General features: G+C 46.8%; 1 protein-coding gene across 1 annotated transcript in view; it reads left to right on the top strand.

The window, feature by feature from the left end:
• Positions 1-16626, top strand: part of si:dkey-238o13.4 (uncharacterized protein LOC560780 homolog) — a 38315-nt gene continuing 21689 nt past the window's right edge. The window contains exons 1-3 of the mRNA XM_034175567.1: positions 1-110; positions 872-979; positions 5770-5909. Of these exons, the coding sequence (XP_034031458.1) occupies positions 26-110; positions 872-979; positions 5770-5909 (333 nt within the window). The 5' untranslated portion in view covers positions 1-25. The remainder of the gene's footprint in view (positions 111-871; positions 980-5769; positions 5910-16626) is intronic.

Below are 16626 nucleotides of genomic sequence, written 5' to 3'. Positions count from 1 at the left end.
CGTGTGCCCTTGCAGCGGCAGCAGTATGTCGCACGCGGACCGGGTAGTTCTGGCTCTGGGCGGAGCGGGCACGGTGGGCTCCGGGATCGTCAAAGCCTTGCTGGACAAAGGTAAGAAAAGAAAGTGAAATCACTGATGAGGACAAAGTTGGAGACAAAACTCCACTTGGCCTGAGTTTCTTCTTCTGAAGTGGCTCAGACGGTCCGTTAGTCTCTAAATAACGTCAGTGTCCTTTTCCTGCAGAGTGTCCTGATGGTTCTGTTTGCAGTTTGACTTTAATATGACTGAGAACATGTCTGACATTGTCTTTCCCTTTGTGTGTGTGTGTGTGTGTGTGTGTGTGTGTCTTGTGCACCTGTGTATGTCTTGTGCGCGCGCGCGCGCGCGTGTGTGTCTTGTGCACCTGTGTGTGTGTGTATATATCTTGTGCGCCTGTCTGTTGTGTGTGTGTGCCTGTGTGTGCCTGCATTTATGTGTGTGTGTGCGCGTGTGTGTCTGTGTCTGTGTGTGCCTGCATTTATGTGTGTGTGTGCGCGTGTGTGTCTGTGTGTGTGTCTGTGTGTGCCTGCATGTGTGTGTGCGTGTGTGTGTCTGTGTGTGCCTGCATGTGTGTGTGCGTGTGTGTGTCTGTGTGTGCCTACATTTGTGTGTGCGTGTGTGTGCGTGTGTCTGTGTGTGCCTGCGTGTGTGCGTGTGTGCCTGCGTGTCTGTGTGTGTGCCTGCGTGTGTGTGCCTGCGTGTGTGTGTGTGCGCCTGCGTGTGTGTGTGTGTGTGTGTGCCTGCCTGCCTGCCTGCGTGTGTGCGCCTGCGTGTGTGCGCCTGCGTGTGTGTGCCTGCATGTCTGTGTGTGTGTGTGCCTGTGTGTGTGTAGGGTTCCAGGTAGCTGTGATCTCTCGTGACACCAGTCGTCTGGAGAGACTCCGCTCATTTGTCTCTCCTGACACGAAAGACAACCTCACCACTATAGTGGGCAATGTGGGTAAGGAGTCTGTCACAATAAGAATAATTACGTCCCTGAACGATGTAATAAAATCATCGGCGTTTATTTGTCTGTCTGTCAGCAGGATTATGTCAACACTATTGGCGAAATTTGCACCACAGATCGATATTAGACCAAGAAAGACTCCATTAAATTTCAGAGGTGATCTGGATTGGTGGACATCAGAAATCTCAGATTGCTCATGTTGTATTTAAAAACACTTTCAGACATAAATTTTCAAAGTGTTCTACATAAACAACACAACCAATAAGATAAAAAATTCAAACACTGATCATAAACAAATGATAAAGTTAAAATACCACATCACTACAACTCTTACAAGCCAAAAAAGAAAACTGTCACTTGCCAAAAGGTGAACAAAGGAGACTACCATGAGGAAGGACCACCATGAAGAGGGACTGACGGGCAAGGGAATATACGATATTCATGCCAAATTTGGAGGCAAAAAAGTACGACCAGCAAAGGATTTTAGTGTTTGATCTTCCTTTGACCTTGATATTGACCCTTTTGTGTGCTGAACGGTATCTCCATAGGACTGCTCCGTGAGTCTGCAATAATGATTTGCACGCTTTGTGACACCATTAAAAAAAAAAATCTAAATTTTGCAAGTTTTTGGTGTGATGACATCATAACTTAAAACTTTTGATAAATTGTAGATTTTCTTATCAAGCACTTTAATTTGGTGTTTTACTCAAATATGGAATTTGACCTACTTTCGCTCATGTTTAACTTCAAGGTTAACCCTGAAGGTCAAGGTCGATCTCTTATCCCAAGTAATAACTTATGGGCAAGGCCAATCACTATATCCATGGCAACATTCAGGGCCCCTTCACACACAGTGCAATTCCATCCGTGTGATCACACAGATGGAATCTGTCTGACCTGTCCAGTCATATGGACAGTATTGTCCGATCACACGGAGAGAATCGGCCTGATTGTTCTGATCACACGGACAGGATCATTCTAATTATATGGGCAGGATCATTGTAATCACACGGACAGGATCGGTCTGATTACATGGATGGGATCTCTCTGATCACATGGGAAGGATGTTATCACATGGACAGGATGTCTGTGATCACAGAGAGGATTGGTCTGATCTGTCTGGTCATACGCACAGGATCGGATTGATCTGTCTTGTCCTAAGGACAGGATCAGTCTGATCACATGGACAGGGTTAGTCTGATCTGTGTAATTATATGGACAGGATCGTCTGATCACAGAGACAGGATTGGTTTTTCACATGGACAGGATCGGTCTTTCCACACAGACAGTATCAATCTGATCACATGGACAAGATCCATCAGATCAGAAGGACAGGATCGTTCTGATCTGTCTGGCCATATGGGCAGGATCAGTCTGATAACAAGGGTGGGACTGTCCGATCATATGGACAGGATTGTCTGATCACACGGACAGCATTGTTCTGATTGGTCTGATCACATGAGCGGGATCGGTCTGATTGGTATGATCACATGGACAGGATCATCTGTTCACACGGACAGCATTGATCTGGTCTTGTCTGATCATATGGACAAGATCGGTCTGATCACACAGACAGGGTTGTTCTGAGCTGTCTGATCACAAAGACAGGATTTGTCTTTTCACGCGGACTGGATTGGTCTGATCACTCAGACAGGATCGGTCCAATCACATGGACAGAATCGGTCTGATCACATGGACAGGATCTGTCTGATTACTTGGACAAGATCCATCTGGTCACACAGATGGGATCGGTCTGACCTGTCCAAGAATATGGACAGGATCAGTCTATCACACAAACGGGATCTCTGTGATCACACAAACAGGATTGGTCTGATCTGTCTTGTCCTACAGACAGGATCAGTCTAATCACATGGACAAGATCTGTCTGATCCCATGGACAGGGTGGGTCTGATCACACAGACAGGATTGGTCTGATCTGGGGATCATATTCAGGATAAGTCGGATCGGTCTGATCACACGGACAGGATTGGTCTGTCCTGTCGTACAGACTGGATCTGTTTGATCACAGACACAATTGGTCTGATCACACGGACAGGGCCTGTCTGATTGGTCTGATCACATGGATGGGATTGGTCTGATCATACTCAGGATCAATCTGATCTGTCTAGTCACACAGACGGGATAGGTCTGTTCGCACAGACGGGATAGGTCTGTTCGCACAGACGGGATAGGTCTGTTCGCACAGACGGGATCGGTCTGATTACGTGGACAGGGTTGGTCTGAGCTGTCTGATCATATGGACAAGTTCCGTCTGATCACATGGATGGGATTGGCCTGATCACTTTAATTACACGGGCAGGTTTGTTCGAATCACACGAGAGGATGGGTCTGATCACACAGACGGGAGCTCTCTGATCACACAGACAGTATTGGTCTGATCTGTCTGGTCATATGGACAGGATCTTTCTTGTCGTACGGACAGGATCGGTCTAATCACATGGACAGGATCGGTCTGATCACACGGACGGGATCTTTCCAATCACACAGACAGGGTCAGTCTGTTCTGTCTGATCATATGGACAGGATTAGTCTTTTCACACAGAGGGATAGGTCTGATCACACAGACAGGATTGGTCTGATCTGTCTGATCATACGGACAGGATCAGATTGATCTGTCTTATCCTACAGACAGGATCGGTCTGATCACACGGACAGGATCTGTCTGATAATATGGACAGTATCGGTCTGATCACAAGGACAGGATAGGTCTGGTCACATGGATAAGATCCGTCTGATCGCACTGATGCTATCGGTCTGATCGCTCTGATCACACGGACAGAATCAGTCTAATCACACAGACAGGACTGGTCTGATCTGTCTGATCACACGGACAGGATCGGTCTGATCTGTCTGGCCATATGGACAGGATCAGTTTGACCAAACACATGATCAGTCTGATCATATGGACAACATCTGTCTGATCACACAAACAGGATATCTCTGATCATACAGACAGGATTGGTCTGATCTGTGTGATCAGATGGACAGGATCGGTTTGATCTGTCTTGACCTATGGACAGGATCAGTCTGATTACAGGACAGGATTGGTCTTTTCACATGGACAGGATCTGTGTGATAACACGGAGAGGACTATCCTTTTCACACAGACAGGATCAGTCTGATCAAATGGACAGGATTGGTCTGATCACATGGGCAAGATCCATCTGATCAGAAGGACAGGATTGGTCTGATCTGTCTGGCCATGTGGACAGGATCAGCCTGATCACACGGATGGAATCGGTCTGATCATATGGACAGGATTGTCTGATCACACGGTCAAGATCTATCTGTTCATACAGATAGGATTGGTCTGATCACAAAGACAGGATTGGTCTGATCTGTCTGATCACACGGACAACATCAGTCTGTTCAAATTGTATCATGATGTGGATGGGAGGAGAAATGGTGTTGGGGTCATTTTAAAGGAAGAGTATGTTAAGAGTGTGTTGGAGGTTAAGCGAGTGTCTGGCAGGGTGATAAGTGCGAAGTTGGAAATTGAAAGGGTGATGAATATCATCAGTGCATATGCCCCACAGGTAGGTTGTGAGATGAAGGAGAAAGAAGATTTCTGGAGTGAGGTTGATGAGGTGTTGGAGAGTGAACCCAAGCATGAAAGAGTGAGCGGACTTCAATGGGCATGTTGGTGAAGGGAACAGGAAGTAATGGGTAGATATGGTATCAAGGACAGGAATGTGGAAGAAAAGGTGATGGTAGATTTTTGCAAAAAGGTTGAAAATGGCTGTTAGTCCATGGGCCAAGCAGGTTTTTGGTACCACTTAAGGGGGCAAAATGACACTTAGAATCCAGGCTCAGTGTATCATGGCCTACACAAAAATGTATGATAAACATCCCAGGGTGGTAGCTGTGGCCAGGTAGGGGTCAATGCAGAATTACACAGAGGTCAAACTTTAAAAATGCTCTAATCATGTTGAAAACTATATCACATTATTCCAAAAAGGTATAATTTGGACTATCTATGACGGAATGTTATGGGGTCAAAACAGCAAAAATGGTGAGAAAGGTCGATTTCAGTTTTCATTCATGACTGGATCATGGACTATGTGGTGAATGCTTATTTTATGAAGGAGAAGCAGCACTGGGTGATGTATGAGTTCAAATGGTATTCACAGGCATGCACATAACTGGTACTCATGGTGCGTGTGCATGCTAACAATAAATGATGCGCAGCAGAAAACGCAAGGGAAGCGCTTCATAAGAAGAAAGCAATGACTGATTGTAGGAAAAGTGTTTCCCTCTGCTGCACAACAATGATGTTTCACACACACAAGCACCATGAATACCAGTTATGTGCACTCCTGGTATTTACCATTATCTCCTTTGAACTGTAAAGATGATATTTGTCGTTAAGCGGATGCTCCCCTTCAAACTCTATGTTGACTGTAATTCCTCACTTGTGAGTTACTTTGAATAAAATATCAGTTGTATGGATGTCATGTAATTACAGGAAAGGTCAAAATATCAGCATGTGCTCCCTTGGGATTTATGAAAAAAAAACCATGACTTCCACTTAAATTGTGCCTTTGTGTTCAACAGTTTTTGTCAGTGATGGAACATTTGCCAAGTTGGTGGCTGGTGGTATCAGACAATCTGCCAGGAGGTCACCAAAACTGTCATGAACCAGTTTATGTGAAGATGGTGTCTTTACAGTAAATCCTTCACGTTCAACCACAGTCCAAATGATGATCTGAGGTGTTGTTTCAAAAGTACGTCTAGCGGCTGAGTGAATCCTCCTTGTGATCCAGGCTCAGAGGAAGGAGCAGAAAAGGCAAAGCAGGACCTGCTGAAGGCAGTGGGAAAAGTGACCGACATCGTATCCTCTCTTGGCTTCAGCTGGTGGCAGGGCGGACCCCCCCACACACAGTCCCTCAAAGACCTACACTGGGTGAGAACATGAGAACATCATGACCTGTTTCGGTTCATCAGCAAGAGAGAATTTCATGTTTCTTTTATACATGTCACATGATACACATTTCAGAAAGTTAATACGGACAGGATCAGTTTGATCTGTCTTGTCCCTCCTCAGTCACCAGGTTCCTCAAAAACAAATATTAAAGTTTGTAGACAGATATTTGCTGAGTCCCCTCTCCTGTTCTTGTTTCTGAGGTGGTCAGTGGCAGGCGTGCCTTGTACCCCGTCACACTAGAGGCCGAATGAGCCAGAAAGAAAATTCGACTTCCATTCGGGCAAAGTCGAGGCGCAATTGAAAACCTCCAACAGCAGTCTGAGTGCACTCCAAAGAGTCAGGCACAGTGGTACAACCAGCCCGAATGTAGAGCACAGGTTCTCAACTCTCGGGGTGCATTCAAGGTTGAAAAATTCTGACTGTGTTCTAAATGTTCTCACGGCATCAAAGCAGCATTTGGAACAGTCTGATCACGCTCGAGAGTCATTCGCCATGGTCAGGCACATCAAATCCTGCTGGCATGTCCCGGACAGCACCACCAGTGCATCCCATTTGGGGTGCGCACAGGACTTATTGTAATGTGCAACGTCCATGGCACACATCCATATTGTGAAGTAGACGTAACCATTACGCAGTCATACCGAAAACATTTTCTATTTCTGTTTTTGAATTCTCTTCATATCATGGTAAAAAGTAACTGTTGCTCTTCCAGTATGTCCCTTTTGTGGGCTGATTTTGCTTGTGTCCAGTGAGCGGTAAGCTTTGGTTTAGTCCCCTGTGAATCATGATTGGGGTGTGTTGTCAGTTTTTTCTGGGGTTTGTGATGGCTGAGGGGGAGATTCCGATGGAACCATCCAAGGTGGGGGCAGTGGTGGAGCGGGCCGCTTCTTGAAGTCATAAGGAGGTCCAGCGGTTCCTTGGATTCACTAATCTCTATAGAAAATTCATTAGGAATTCCTGCACCGTGGCGGCTCCATTGCACAACCTTACCTCCACCCACCAGCCGTTTGTCTGGTCACATGAGTATGAAGAGGCCTTTCTGGAGCTAAAGAGATGTTTAAGCCACCCCCAGCGCTTCTTCTCCCTGACCCTGGTCGGCAGTTTGTGGTCAGGCATGGGGGCCCTTTTATCAAGTCGGTCCTTCTGATAGTAAATTGCACCCCTGTGCATTTCTGTCAAAGAAGTTTTCTCCCACCAAACATCATGACGACATTGGTGACTGCCAACTGCTGGCCGTTAAGGTGGCCTCAGAGGAGTGGCGTCACTGGTTAGAGGGACCATAGTTGCATTTTGTCTGGACAGATCACAGAACTTGGAGTATTTGCACACAGCTAAGAGACTCAATGCTGCACAAGTCTGTTGGTCAGTGTTTCTCAGCCAGTTCAATTTTGTTTTGTCCTACCGACCTTCCTCCGCGAATGGTATAAACCAGATTCACTGTCACGCAAATTCGATCCCAAGGTTTACTGGACCAAACCCCAAACAAGTCTGCCCACATCACCTGGGACATAGAGACTAAGGTTAGATCGGCTTCTAGAGGAGAGCCTGTGCCTCCAGTGTGCCCAGCAGATAGTCCCGGCCTCTCAGGTCATCCAGTGGGCTCACAACAGTCCATTTACATACCATCTTGGAATTAAAAAGACCATGTTACTGGTTCTCCAGTGGTTCTGGTGGCTTCACATGAATAAAGATATTGCATACCAAGTGTTTGTGGCCCACAAGTCATCGAAGTAGAGACCTTGTGGCAAATTACTCCCTCCACCTGTCCCCAAGTGTCCCTGGTCTTACATCTTGGTAGCCTTTGTAACTGGCCTCCCAGAGTTGCAGGGATTTACGCTAATTCTTTGTGTAGTGGATAGACTTTCTAAAATGTGTCATTTTGTTCTACTACCTAGGCTGCCCTTGGCCAAGGAAATGGCCGATGCACTTCTGATGAATGTATTTAAGTTACACGGAGTTCCTCAGGATGACATCTCAGACTACATGCCACAGTTCATCTCCCACTTTTGGGCATAATTCTGCAAGCTTCTAGGCGCTACCACCAGCCTCATGTCAGCTTGTCACCCTCAAGCCAACGGTTAGGCCGAACGAATAAATCAAGAATTGGAAAAAGGGCTCCGCATAATGGCATCTCAAAATCCAGTCTCATAGAATGCACAGCTTCATTGGATTGAAGTGGCACAAAATAATTGAACTACCTCATCTACCGGAATCTCTCCATTCCATGTTGTACATGGTTTTCAACCTTCTCTGTTTATGCCCTCAAACTCAACAGTCCCATCTGCTCTGGCTCTGATTCAGTGGTGTAGGAGGACCTGGGAGCGAGCTCATCATGTCCTTCAGAAGACATCCTCGTCCTACAAGATGGCAGTGGACCGACGTACTCATGCCCCATTATATGCACCAGGACAAAGAGTGTGGCTATTGACACGGGACCTGCCACTCCAGACATTAGTCCGCAAGCTTGCTCCGAGGTTAATCGGTCACTTCCTATCTCCAAGGTGATCAAGGTGGTTTGCCTCCGGCAGCCCAGAGCCCTGCGGATCCACCTGTCATTCCACATGAGTCGTGTTAAGCCTATGAAGACCAGCCGGCTTTTCCACCCCGCCAAGCCCCCTCCACCTGCCCAGTTTGTGAATGGTGGCCCTGTCATTACCATTTGCCGACTTCTGTCTTCTGATTGGCAGGGCCATGGGATAGCTGGTGGACTGGGAGGGGTAGGGTCCAGAGGAATGGTCCTGGGTGCAGTCCCGATTTATTCTGGACCCTGGTCTGATTTGGAATTTTCACGCCTTACACCCTGGGGCTCCTGGGCCATTGGAGGTCAACCTTGGAGGGATGGTGGGCTTTGTTGGGGGGTTTGTTATTGTATGTATTGTGTGTATATGTATATCCTTGTGTTTTACTTGCTTAGGCTTTGTGTTGGCAATTTTCATGTCTGCTGTTGGGAATTTCCCTCCTGTCCTCCCTCCTGCTTGCCACGCCCTGTTCCAGATCCTTTTTCCACACCTGTCCTGCATTTCCTCCTAATCATTCCCTCTTTATTAGTTGCACCTGTTTGCGAGATTGTTGTGCCTTGTGCCTCTTTGGGGCTTGTAGTGTCTAGTCCTGTTTTTGCCTACTAATCAATCAATCAATTTTATTTATATAGCGCCAAATCACAACAAACAGTTGCCCCAAGGCGCTTTATATTGTAAGGCAAGGCCATACAATAATTACGTAAAAAACCCCAACGGTCAAAACGACCCCCTGTGAGCAAGCACTTGGCGACAGCGGGAAGGAAAAACTCCCTTTTAACAGGAAGAAACCTCCAGCAGAACCAGGCTCAGGGAGGGGCAGTCCTCTGCTGGGACTGGTTGGGGCTGAGGGAGAGAACCAGGAAAAAGACATGCTGTGGAGGGGAGTAGAGATCAATCACTAATGATTAAATGCAGAGTGGTGCATACAGAGCAAAAAGAGAAAGAAACACTCAGTGCATCATGGGAACCCCCCAGCAGTCTAAGTCTATAGCAGCATAACTAAGGGATGGTTCAGGGTCACCTGATCCAGCCCTAACTATAAGCTTTAGCAAAAAGGAAAGTTTTAAGCCTAATCTTAAAAGTAGAGAGGGTGTCTGTCTCCCTGATCTGAATTGGGAGCTGGTTCCACAGGAGAGGAGCCTGAAAGCTGAAGGCTCTGCCTCCCATTCTACTCTTACAAACCCTAGGAACTACAAGTAAGCCTGCAGTCTGAGAGCGAAGCGCTCTATTGGGGTGATATGGTACTATGAGGTCCCTAAGATAAGATGGGACCTGATTATTCAAAACCTTATAAGTAAGAAGAAGAATTTTAAATTCTATTCTAGAATTAACAGGAAGCCAATGAAGAGAGGCCAATATGGGTGAGATATGCTCTCTCCTTCTAGTCCCCGTTAGTACTCTAGCTGCAGCATTTTGAATTAACTGAAGGCTTTTCAGGGAACTTTTAGGACAACCTGATAATAATGAATTACAATAGTCCAGCCTAGAGGAAATAAATGCATGAATTAGTTTTTCAGCATCACTCTGAGACAAGACCTTTCTAATTTTAGAGATATTGCGCAAATGCAAAAAAGCAGTCCTACATATTTGTTTAATATGCGCTTTGAATGACATATCCTGATCAAAAATGACTCCAAGATTTCTCACAGTATTACTAGAGGTCAGGGTAATGTGTTTTTGACCTGCCTCTCTGTTTTTTGGACCCTGTTCTCTGCCTACTGTTTTGGATACTTTTGCTTGTAATGGCCAACCTGTTTGTGTACCGAACCCTGCTCGAACTGTCATTAAACCCTGTCAAAATGATATCTGCATCCAGCAATTGTGTCCTACTACTTCGCACCACTGAGCCTGATACTGTCTAGTTTCTGGTTGGGTTTTGTTAGCATCAGTGTTTCTTGGTTTCCCCATATTGTTTAATATGTGGCTTGGTTTCACATGGGTGTGGTTTTGTGGCCTCTGGCTCCACCCCCGCTTCCACTTTCTCTTTCGGTTCCTCTAGTGTACTGGTTTTTCAGAACGTCCAGTGATGTCCATATAGAAGGTGGTGTTATTCTTTGTCATAGCCGCTCGTTCCATGGTTAAATTTTCCAAATTCTGACATCTGTACTTCCACCCATGATGGATGGACATCCTTTATAATGGGTCTCTTTTCACGTGTCCCCTGCAAGATTCTAGTTCCATCTCACTGTCAGCGTGTGAGGTTGCTCTGCTTTGCTTTGTTAGTCTTTATCCGTTTAGTTGCTCTCCTGTTTGTCTATTCCTCTGTTTGATCTTTTCCTGTGTTGGTTTCTCTGTCGCTCTTGGTGGTAGGTGTGTCACTACTTTCCTGACCACACCCTCATTCTGGGCCCCTCCACGCGCATCTGCTGTCAATTTGCTGCTAATCAGTGAAATGTATATACAGTATACTACTCATTTTGCTCTGTTTCTTTGCCAGATTGATGCGCCCTGTGCCTTCTTTCGAGCTCTGTTTTGTATTCTCTTGTTCTGCCAGCCTCATCGTGTTCTCGACCTCCAGCCTGTTTATTCCAACCATGTCTAAGCCTGATGTTTTTTGTAATGCTGCTGTGTTTTTGGACTGCTTTCCCGTGTACCGACCTTTGCTGTTTTCATCACTAAAGTCTTTCAACCACCAGAGCTGCCTGACTGAGCCTTGCATTTGTGTCCAAACCAAACCACCTGTCAGATTAGTCGGGCCAACAATGGATGCAACAGGCTCAGATCCCTTTCAGCTGGCGGTACGTCACCAGTCGGCAGCTTGCGCAGCAAGATCAGCTTGCTATGCTCAGCTCCGGGTTTAGCAAACTCGCTAAACGCCAGGACGCATTTATGTCATCAGTCAACGCGCAGATGAGTCAGTTACTGACGCAACTCACCCCTCAGGCTTCGTCAGTTGCGACCACCGGTGCCTCCAGCCCACCTCCACCGATGCCGATATCCGCCTCACCAGCTTCTGTATCAGCGCCAGTGGTGTGCAATCAGCTGTCGCAACCTGAATGCTTCTCAGGCGAAACCGGAGACATCAGACCTTTCATTACACAGGGTGAACTCCACTTCGAGCTGATGTCAGCAATGTTTCAGACCGACAGAGTAAAGATTGCTTATATGATTACTCACCTGTCCGGTCACTATTGAGTGGGGTCATCAGTCACCAGCCTGTGCTTCTCTCCCAGCTTTCACCACTGCTCTCGAACACGTTTTTCAGCACACGGCTCCAGGGTGCGAAGCAGCGCGCTCGCTCATGAGGCTGAAGCAGGGCAGCCGCTGGGTCATTGATTATGCCATAGACGTCTGCATTCTTGCAGCCAAAAGTGAATGGAACCCAGCGGCTCTTCTTGACGTCTTCTTCCAGAGTCTGTCCGCTGACATTTAGGATCAGCTCATAGCCGTCGACTTGCCAAACAATTTGGATGGTCTGATAGCGCTGGCCATCTGCACAGATCGTTGCCTGCAGGACTGACGGCGACGTGGGAGCCGTTATCCGGATCAGCGTACCGACACGCCTCCAAGCAGGCTTTCCTCCTCCTCTCATGCTCGGCTCAACCCTCCTCCACACAGCTCAGAGGAACCCATGCAGTTGGAACCCACACACCTGTTACCAGCGGAGCGACAGCGCCACCGTGAGGGTGGACTCTGCTATTACTGTAGACAATCAGGTCACTTGATATCCAGTTGTCAAGCCAGGGGTGCCACCGTGTGGCCAAGATCAGAAGTGCGGGTGAGTCTTAATTCCATCTCTTCTGTTTCGACTCAAAACATTATCCCAGCCAAATTAACATCTGACCACTCCACTATAGCCGTATCGGCTTTTGTTGATTCTGGTTCTGATGCCAATTTGATTTTGTCCTCTCTCGCCAGGTCCCTTCACCTTAAGATGTATAAGCTCTCACATCATCTGGTGATAGCGCCTTGGCAACTGTTTGTTGTGATTTGGCGCTATATAAAAAAATTGATTGATTGATTGATACATGCTGTGGATGGTCATGTTTAGGGCCAAATTACACACCACACTCAGTCGATTAAAATGATAATCTCCCACATACACTCAGAATTCATCAGTTTTCATGTAATGGATAAGTTGACTCACCCGATCATACTGGGGCACCCGTGGTTACAACGTCATGGGCACAACTTTGATTGGGTGAGATTGTTTCATGGAGCCCGGCATGTAATGTGTGTCTGCATAAATCCGTCTGCACTCCGCAGGGTTCCAGTCCAGATCGCACGGGAGTCCCTGAATGTTACCACGACCTGGCAGTTGTCTTCAGTAAAGCCAAAGCTAAATCGTTACCTACGCACTGTGAATATGATTGCACTATCGAGTTCCTCTCCGGGGCGTCTCTGCCACAGGGAAAGCTCTTTTCTCTTTCAGCTCCTGAATGTCACACTATGAATGAGTATATTCAGGTGTCTTTGGCAGCGGGTTTGAATCATCCTTCGTCATTGCCCGCAGGGGCGGGTTTCTTTTTCATTGAAAAAGAAGGATAAGACACTCTGCCCCTGCATAAATTACCGTGGCTTAAATGACATCACAGTAAAGAACCGCTACCCGCTCCTGCTAATCTCTTCCGCATTTGAGTTGTTAAATGGAGCCACGATTTTTACCAAACTTGATCTGCTAAACGCATCAGAATAAAACAAGGTGACGAATGGAAAACGGCCTTTAACACCACCTCTGGACATTATGAATACCCAATAGTGCCATTTGGACTCACGAGCGCGCCTGCTGTATTTCAGAATCTAGTCAACGACATGTTATCGGAATTTCTTAATAAATTTGTCTTTGTTGATTTGGATGACATCCTTATATTCTTTCATGATCTGGTCACGCACACACATCATATCCATCTGGTATTACAAACCTTGTTGCAAAACGGGCTTTTTCCACAGATCCACAATCTCTTTTCTACGTTTTGTAATCTCAGTGTGAGAAAACAAAATGGATCCCGCAAAGGTGACGGCGGTTTGGGAGTGGGCGTGGGAGTGTGTTCCCACATCCCACAAGGAGGTTCAGAGATTCTTAGGTTTCGCCCACTTCTACCGCATGTTCATGCAGTGACCTCGTCCCTCCGCCCGTTCGTCTGGACACTGGAGTGTAACGAGGCGTTTAGAGTCCTAAAGAATCACTTTACCGCAGCCCCCGTGCTGCTCCTTCCTGACCTCGCTCAGCAGTTCGGGGTTGAAGTCAATGCCTCCAATGTGGGTGTGGGGGTGGTCTTATCTCAGAGAAGTGCCTCTGACAACAGTCTGCATCTGTTCGTCTTTTTGTCTAAAAAGCTGTCCCCAGCTGAACGAAATTATGGTATCGTCGACCGCGAGCTGTTAGCGGTCAAAGTGGCTTTGGAGGAGTGGCGGCACTGGCTGAAGGGGGCACAATACCCTTTCATAATCTACACCGACCATAAAAATCTTGAATACCTCTGCACCGCAAAATGTCTTAAGTCCCGTCAGGCAGTATTTTTTAGTCAATTCAATTTCACTCTGTCCTACCGCCCGGGCTCAAACAATGGTAAACCCAACTTGCCTCAATTCGGATAACGGACTTCTTCAAACCTAGTGCACATAAACAATGTCAAATGTGTATGTGTTGCCTTTAATTCTGATGTGTGCCATTATTACGGTAAACAAGTAATAATTGTGGACTAATTGCTGTCTGAGGTAACTGGAGTGTAAACGTAATTTCTCCACTGTGAGATCAATAAAGTATATCTAATCTAATCATTATCCCATCAGGGGGACCCGGTTGACGCACCCCGTAGAGTCGAAACGATCTTAGCCTCCTCCTGTTTTGTGGCCACACTAACTTAGGGCATTGAGTCCCGCATCAAATCGGCCGTGGGGAATGTGCCCGTTCCTGCTGGGTGTCCGTGGGGAAAGCTTTTTGTTTCTCCGGCCCTCAGGGGCAAAATTATTTGCTGGTGTTATGAAACTCATATGTTCATATTCATTGTGCAACAGAGGTTTTGGTGGCTTGGGTTAGTCAGAGATGTCTCTGAATATGTGTCCGCTTGTCAGTTATGTGCGATGTACAAATCATCCAATCACCCACCTGCAGGCGCTTCACAGCCTTTACCAATCCCGATTCGTCCATGGTCTCACATCGCAATGGATTTTGTAACGTTTTCCACCCTCTAAGGGGCATACGGTTGTCCTGACCGTAGCTGATCGCTTCTCAAAAATGATTCATTTTATACCTCTAACTTCCGTCAGCTAAGGAAACTGCAATGTAATGTTAAATCAAATCTTCCAATTACACAGGTTGCCTCAGGACATTGTCAGACCAGGGTCCGCAGTTTGTATCCCATTTTTGGAGGGAGTTTTGCCGTCTCCTCTGGGTCACATCAGTTTAACCTCGGGCTACCATCCACAGGCCAATGGGCAGGCGGAACGGTTGAATCAGGAGTTGGAGAAAGGGCTTCAGTTGCTTACATCGCATCATCCCCTATCCTGGTCAGGTCAACTCCCTTGGATAGAACCCGCACATAACAGTTTTCCCTCAGCTTCCACCAGTTACTCTCCTTTCCGCATGGTTTTTGGTCATCAGCCTGCACTCCTCTCCTCGGTTGATCTTAACTCCCTGGTCGCTTCGGCACTCAGTCTTATCCTTCGTTGCTGATGAACATGGGAGTGGGCATGAAAAATACTGCTACATTCTGCAGTGTCGTATAAAGCCTCCATTGACCGTAAGAGGTCCACGGCCCCGTCGTACGTTGCGGGCCAGAAGGTGTGGCTTTCAACTCGTCGCCTTTCCCTCAGGGGCGTGCCCAAGAAATGGGCTCCCAGGTTTGTCGGTCCATTCCCAGTCTCCAAAGTAATTAATCCTGTCTGTTTGTCTTCGTCTTCCCCGGTCCATGCGAATCCATCCCACCTTTCATGTCAGCTGTGTAAAACCTGTTCGGTCGAGCGTTTTGTGCCCTCCTGCCGTTCCCCTGTTGGCCGCCCGGTGTGTGGATGGTGGTCCTGATTTCTCCATGCGCCGGCTCCTGGTCTCTCACAGTGCAGTTTTCAATATTTGGTTGATTGGGAGGGATATGGCCCTGAGGAGTGGTCGTGGATCCCCTCCCACGTTATCTTGAACCCCGGTCTTATTCGTGCTTTTCATGCTGCTCACCCTGACTCTCCTGGGCTGCGCAGGGGGGTACTGTCAGGGTGTGAGGTTGCTCTGCTTTGCTTTGTTTTGTCTTTATCTGTTTGGTTGCTCTCCTGTTTGTCTATTCCTCTGTTTGATCTTTTCCTGCATTGGTTTCTCTGTCTCTCTTGGTGGTGGGTGTGTCTCTACTTTCCTGACCATGCCCTCGTTCTGGGCCCCTCCATGTGCACCTGCTGTCAATTTGCTGCTAATCAGTGGGATGTGTATATATACTGCTCATTTTGCTCTGTTTCTTCGCCAGATTGATTCCCTGTGCCTTCTTTCCAGCTCTCGGTTTTGTATTCTCTTGTTCTGCCAGCCTCATTGTGTTCTCGACCTACAGCCTGTTTATTCCAACCATGTCTAAGCCTGATGTTTTTTTTGGACTGCCTTCTTGTGTACCGACCTTTGCTGTTTTCATCACTAAAGTCAACCACCAGAGCTGCCTGAGTGAGCCTTGCATTTGTGTCCAAACCAAACAACCTGTCACTCATTTCCTCACACTTCCTGTTAACGGCACCAGACTCAGACCCTGAACATTAGTCACAAAACAAGCATAGACTAGAAGCACTCAGAGTGCAAACCTCCGCCAAGGCCATGGGGTCACTGGCGCCATAACATCTACACGCCGTGGAATCATTGAACCTAAAAAAGTCTAACAATGATGTTTGCTCAGTAGTAAAAAAAAAAAAAAAGTTTCATCTGCTGTGACTGGATAGTATGTATCCTTAGCACTTGGCGTCACAGTTTATTGCAACTTGCACCTTTCCCAGAAGCTACTGTCATCTGAGCACTGATATTGATATTGCATGTGCTTATAGACAAAAACAAAAGAGACAAAATTCAATTTATTATTCAACTAAACTGCAAATATATGAATTTTTTGAATCAGTGTATAACTTTGCAAAAACAGTATCGGACTCTGTAGTTTTCGCAGGCGACATTGAAGGAAATTTGAAACTGTTGGCTAAGGCTAAGCGTAAATTTGGTAAGATTGTAATTCACGTCGGCAGTAATGACACTAACCTATTGTTAGACTCGATTGGCT

This window comes from Thalassophryne amazonica, chromosome 8, assembly GCF_902500255.1.
Source record: "Thalassophryne amazonica chromosome 8, fThaAma1.1, whole genome shotgun sequence".
NCBI classification, from domain to species: domain Eukaryota; kingdom Metazoa; phylum Chordata; class Actinopteri; order Batrachoidiformes; family Batrachoididae; genus Thalassophryne; species Thalassophryne amazonica.
Note: the sequence above shows the minus strand (reverse complement) of the source record. Positions and strands in the feature narration are given on the sequence as shown.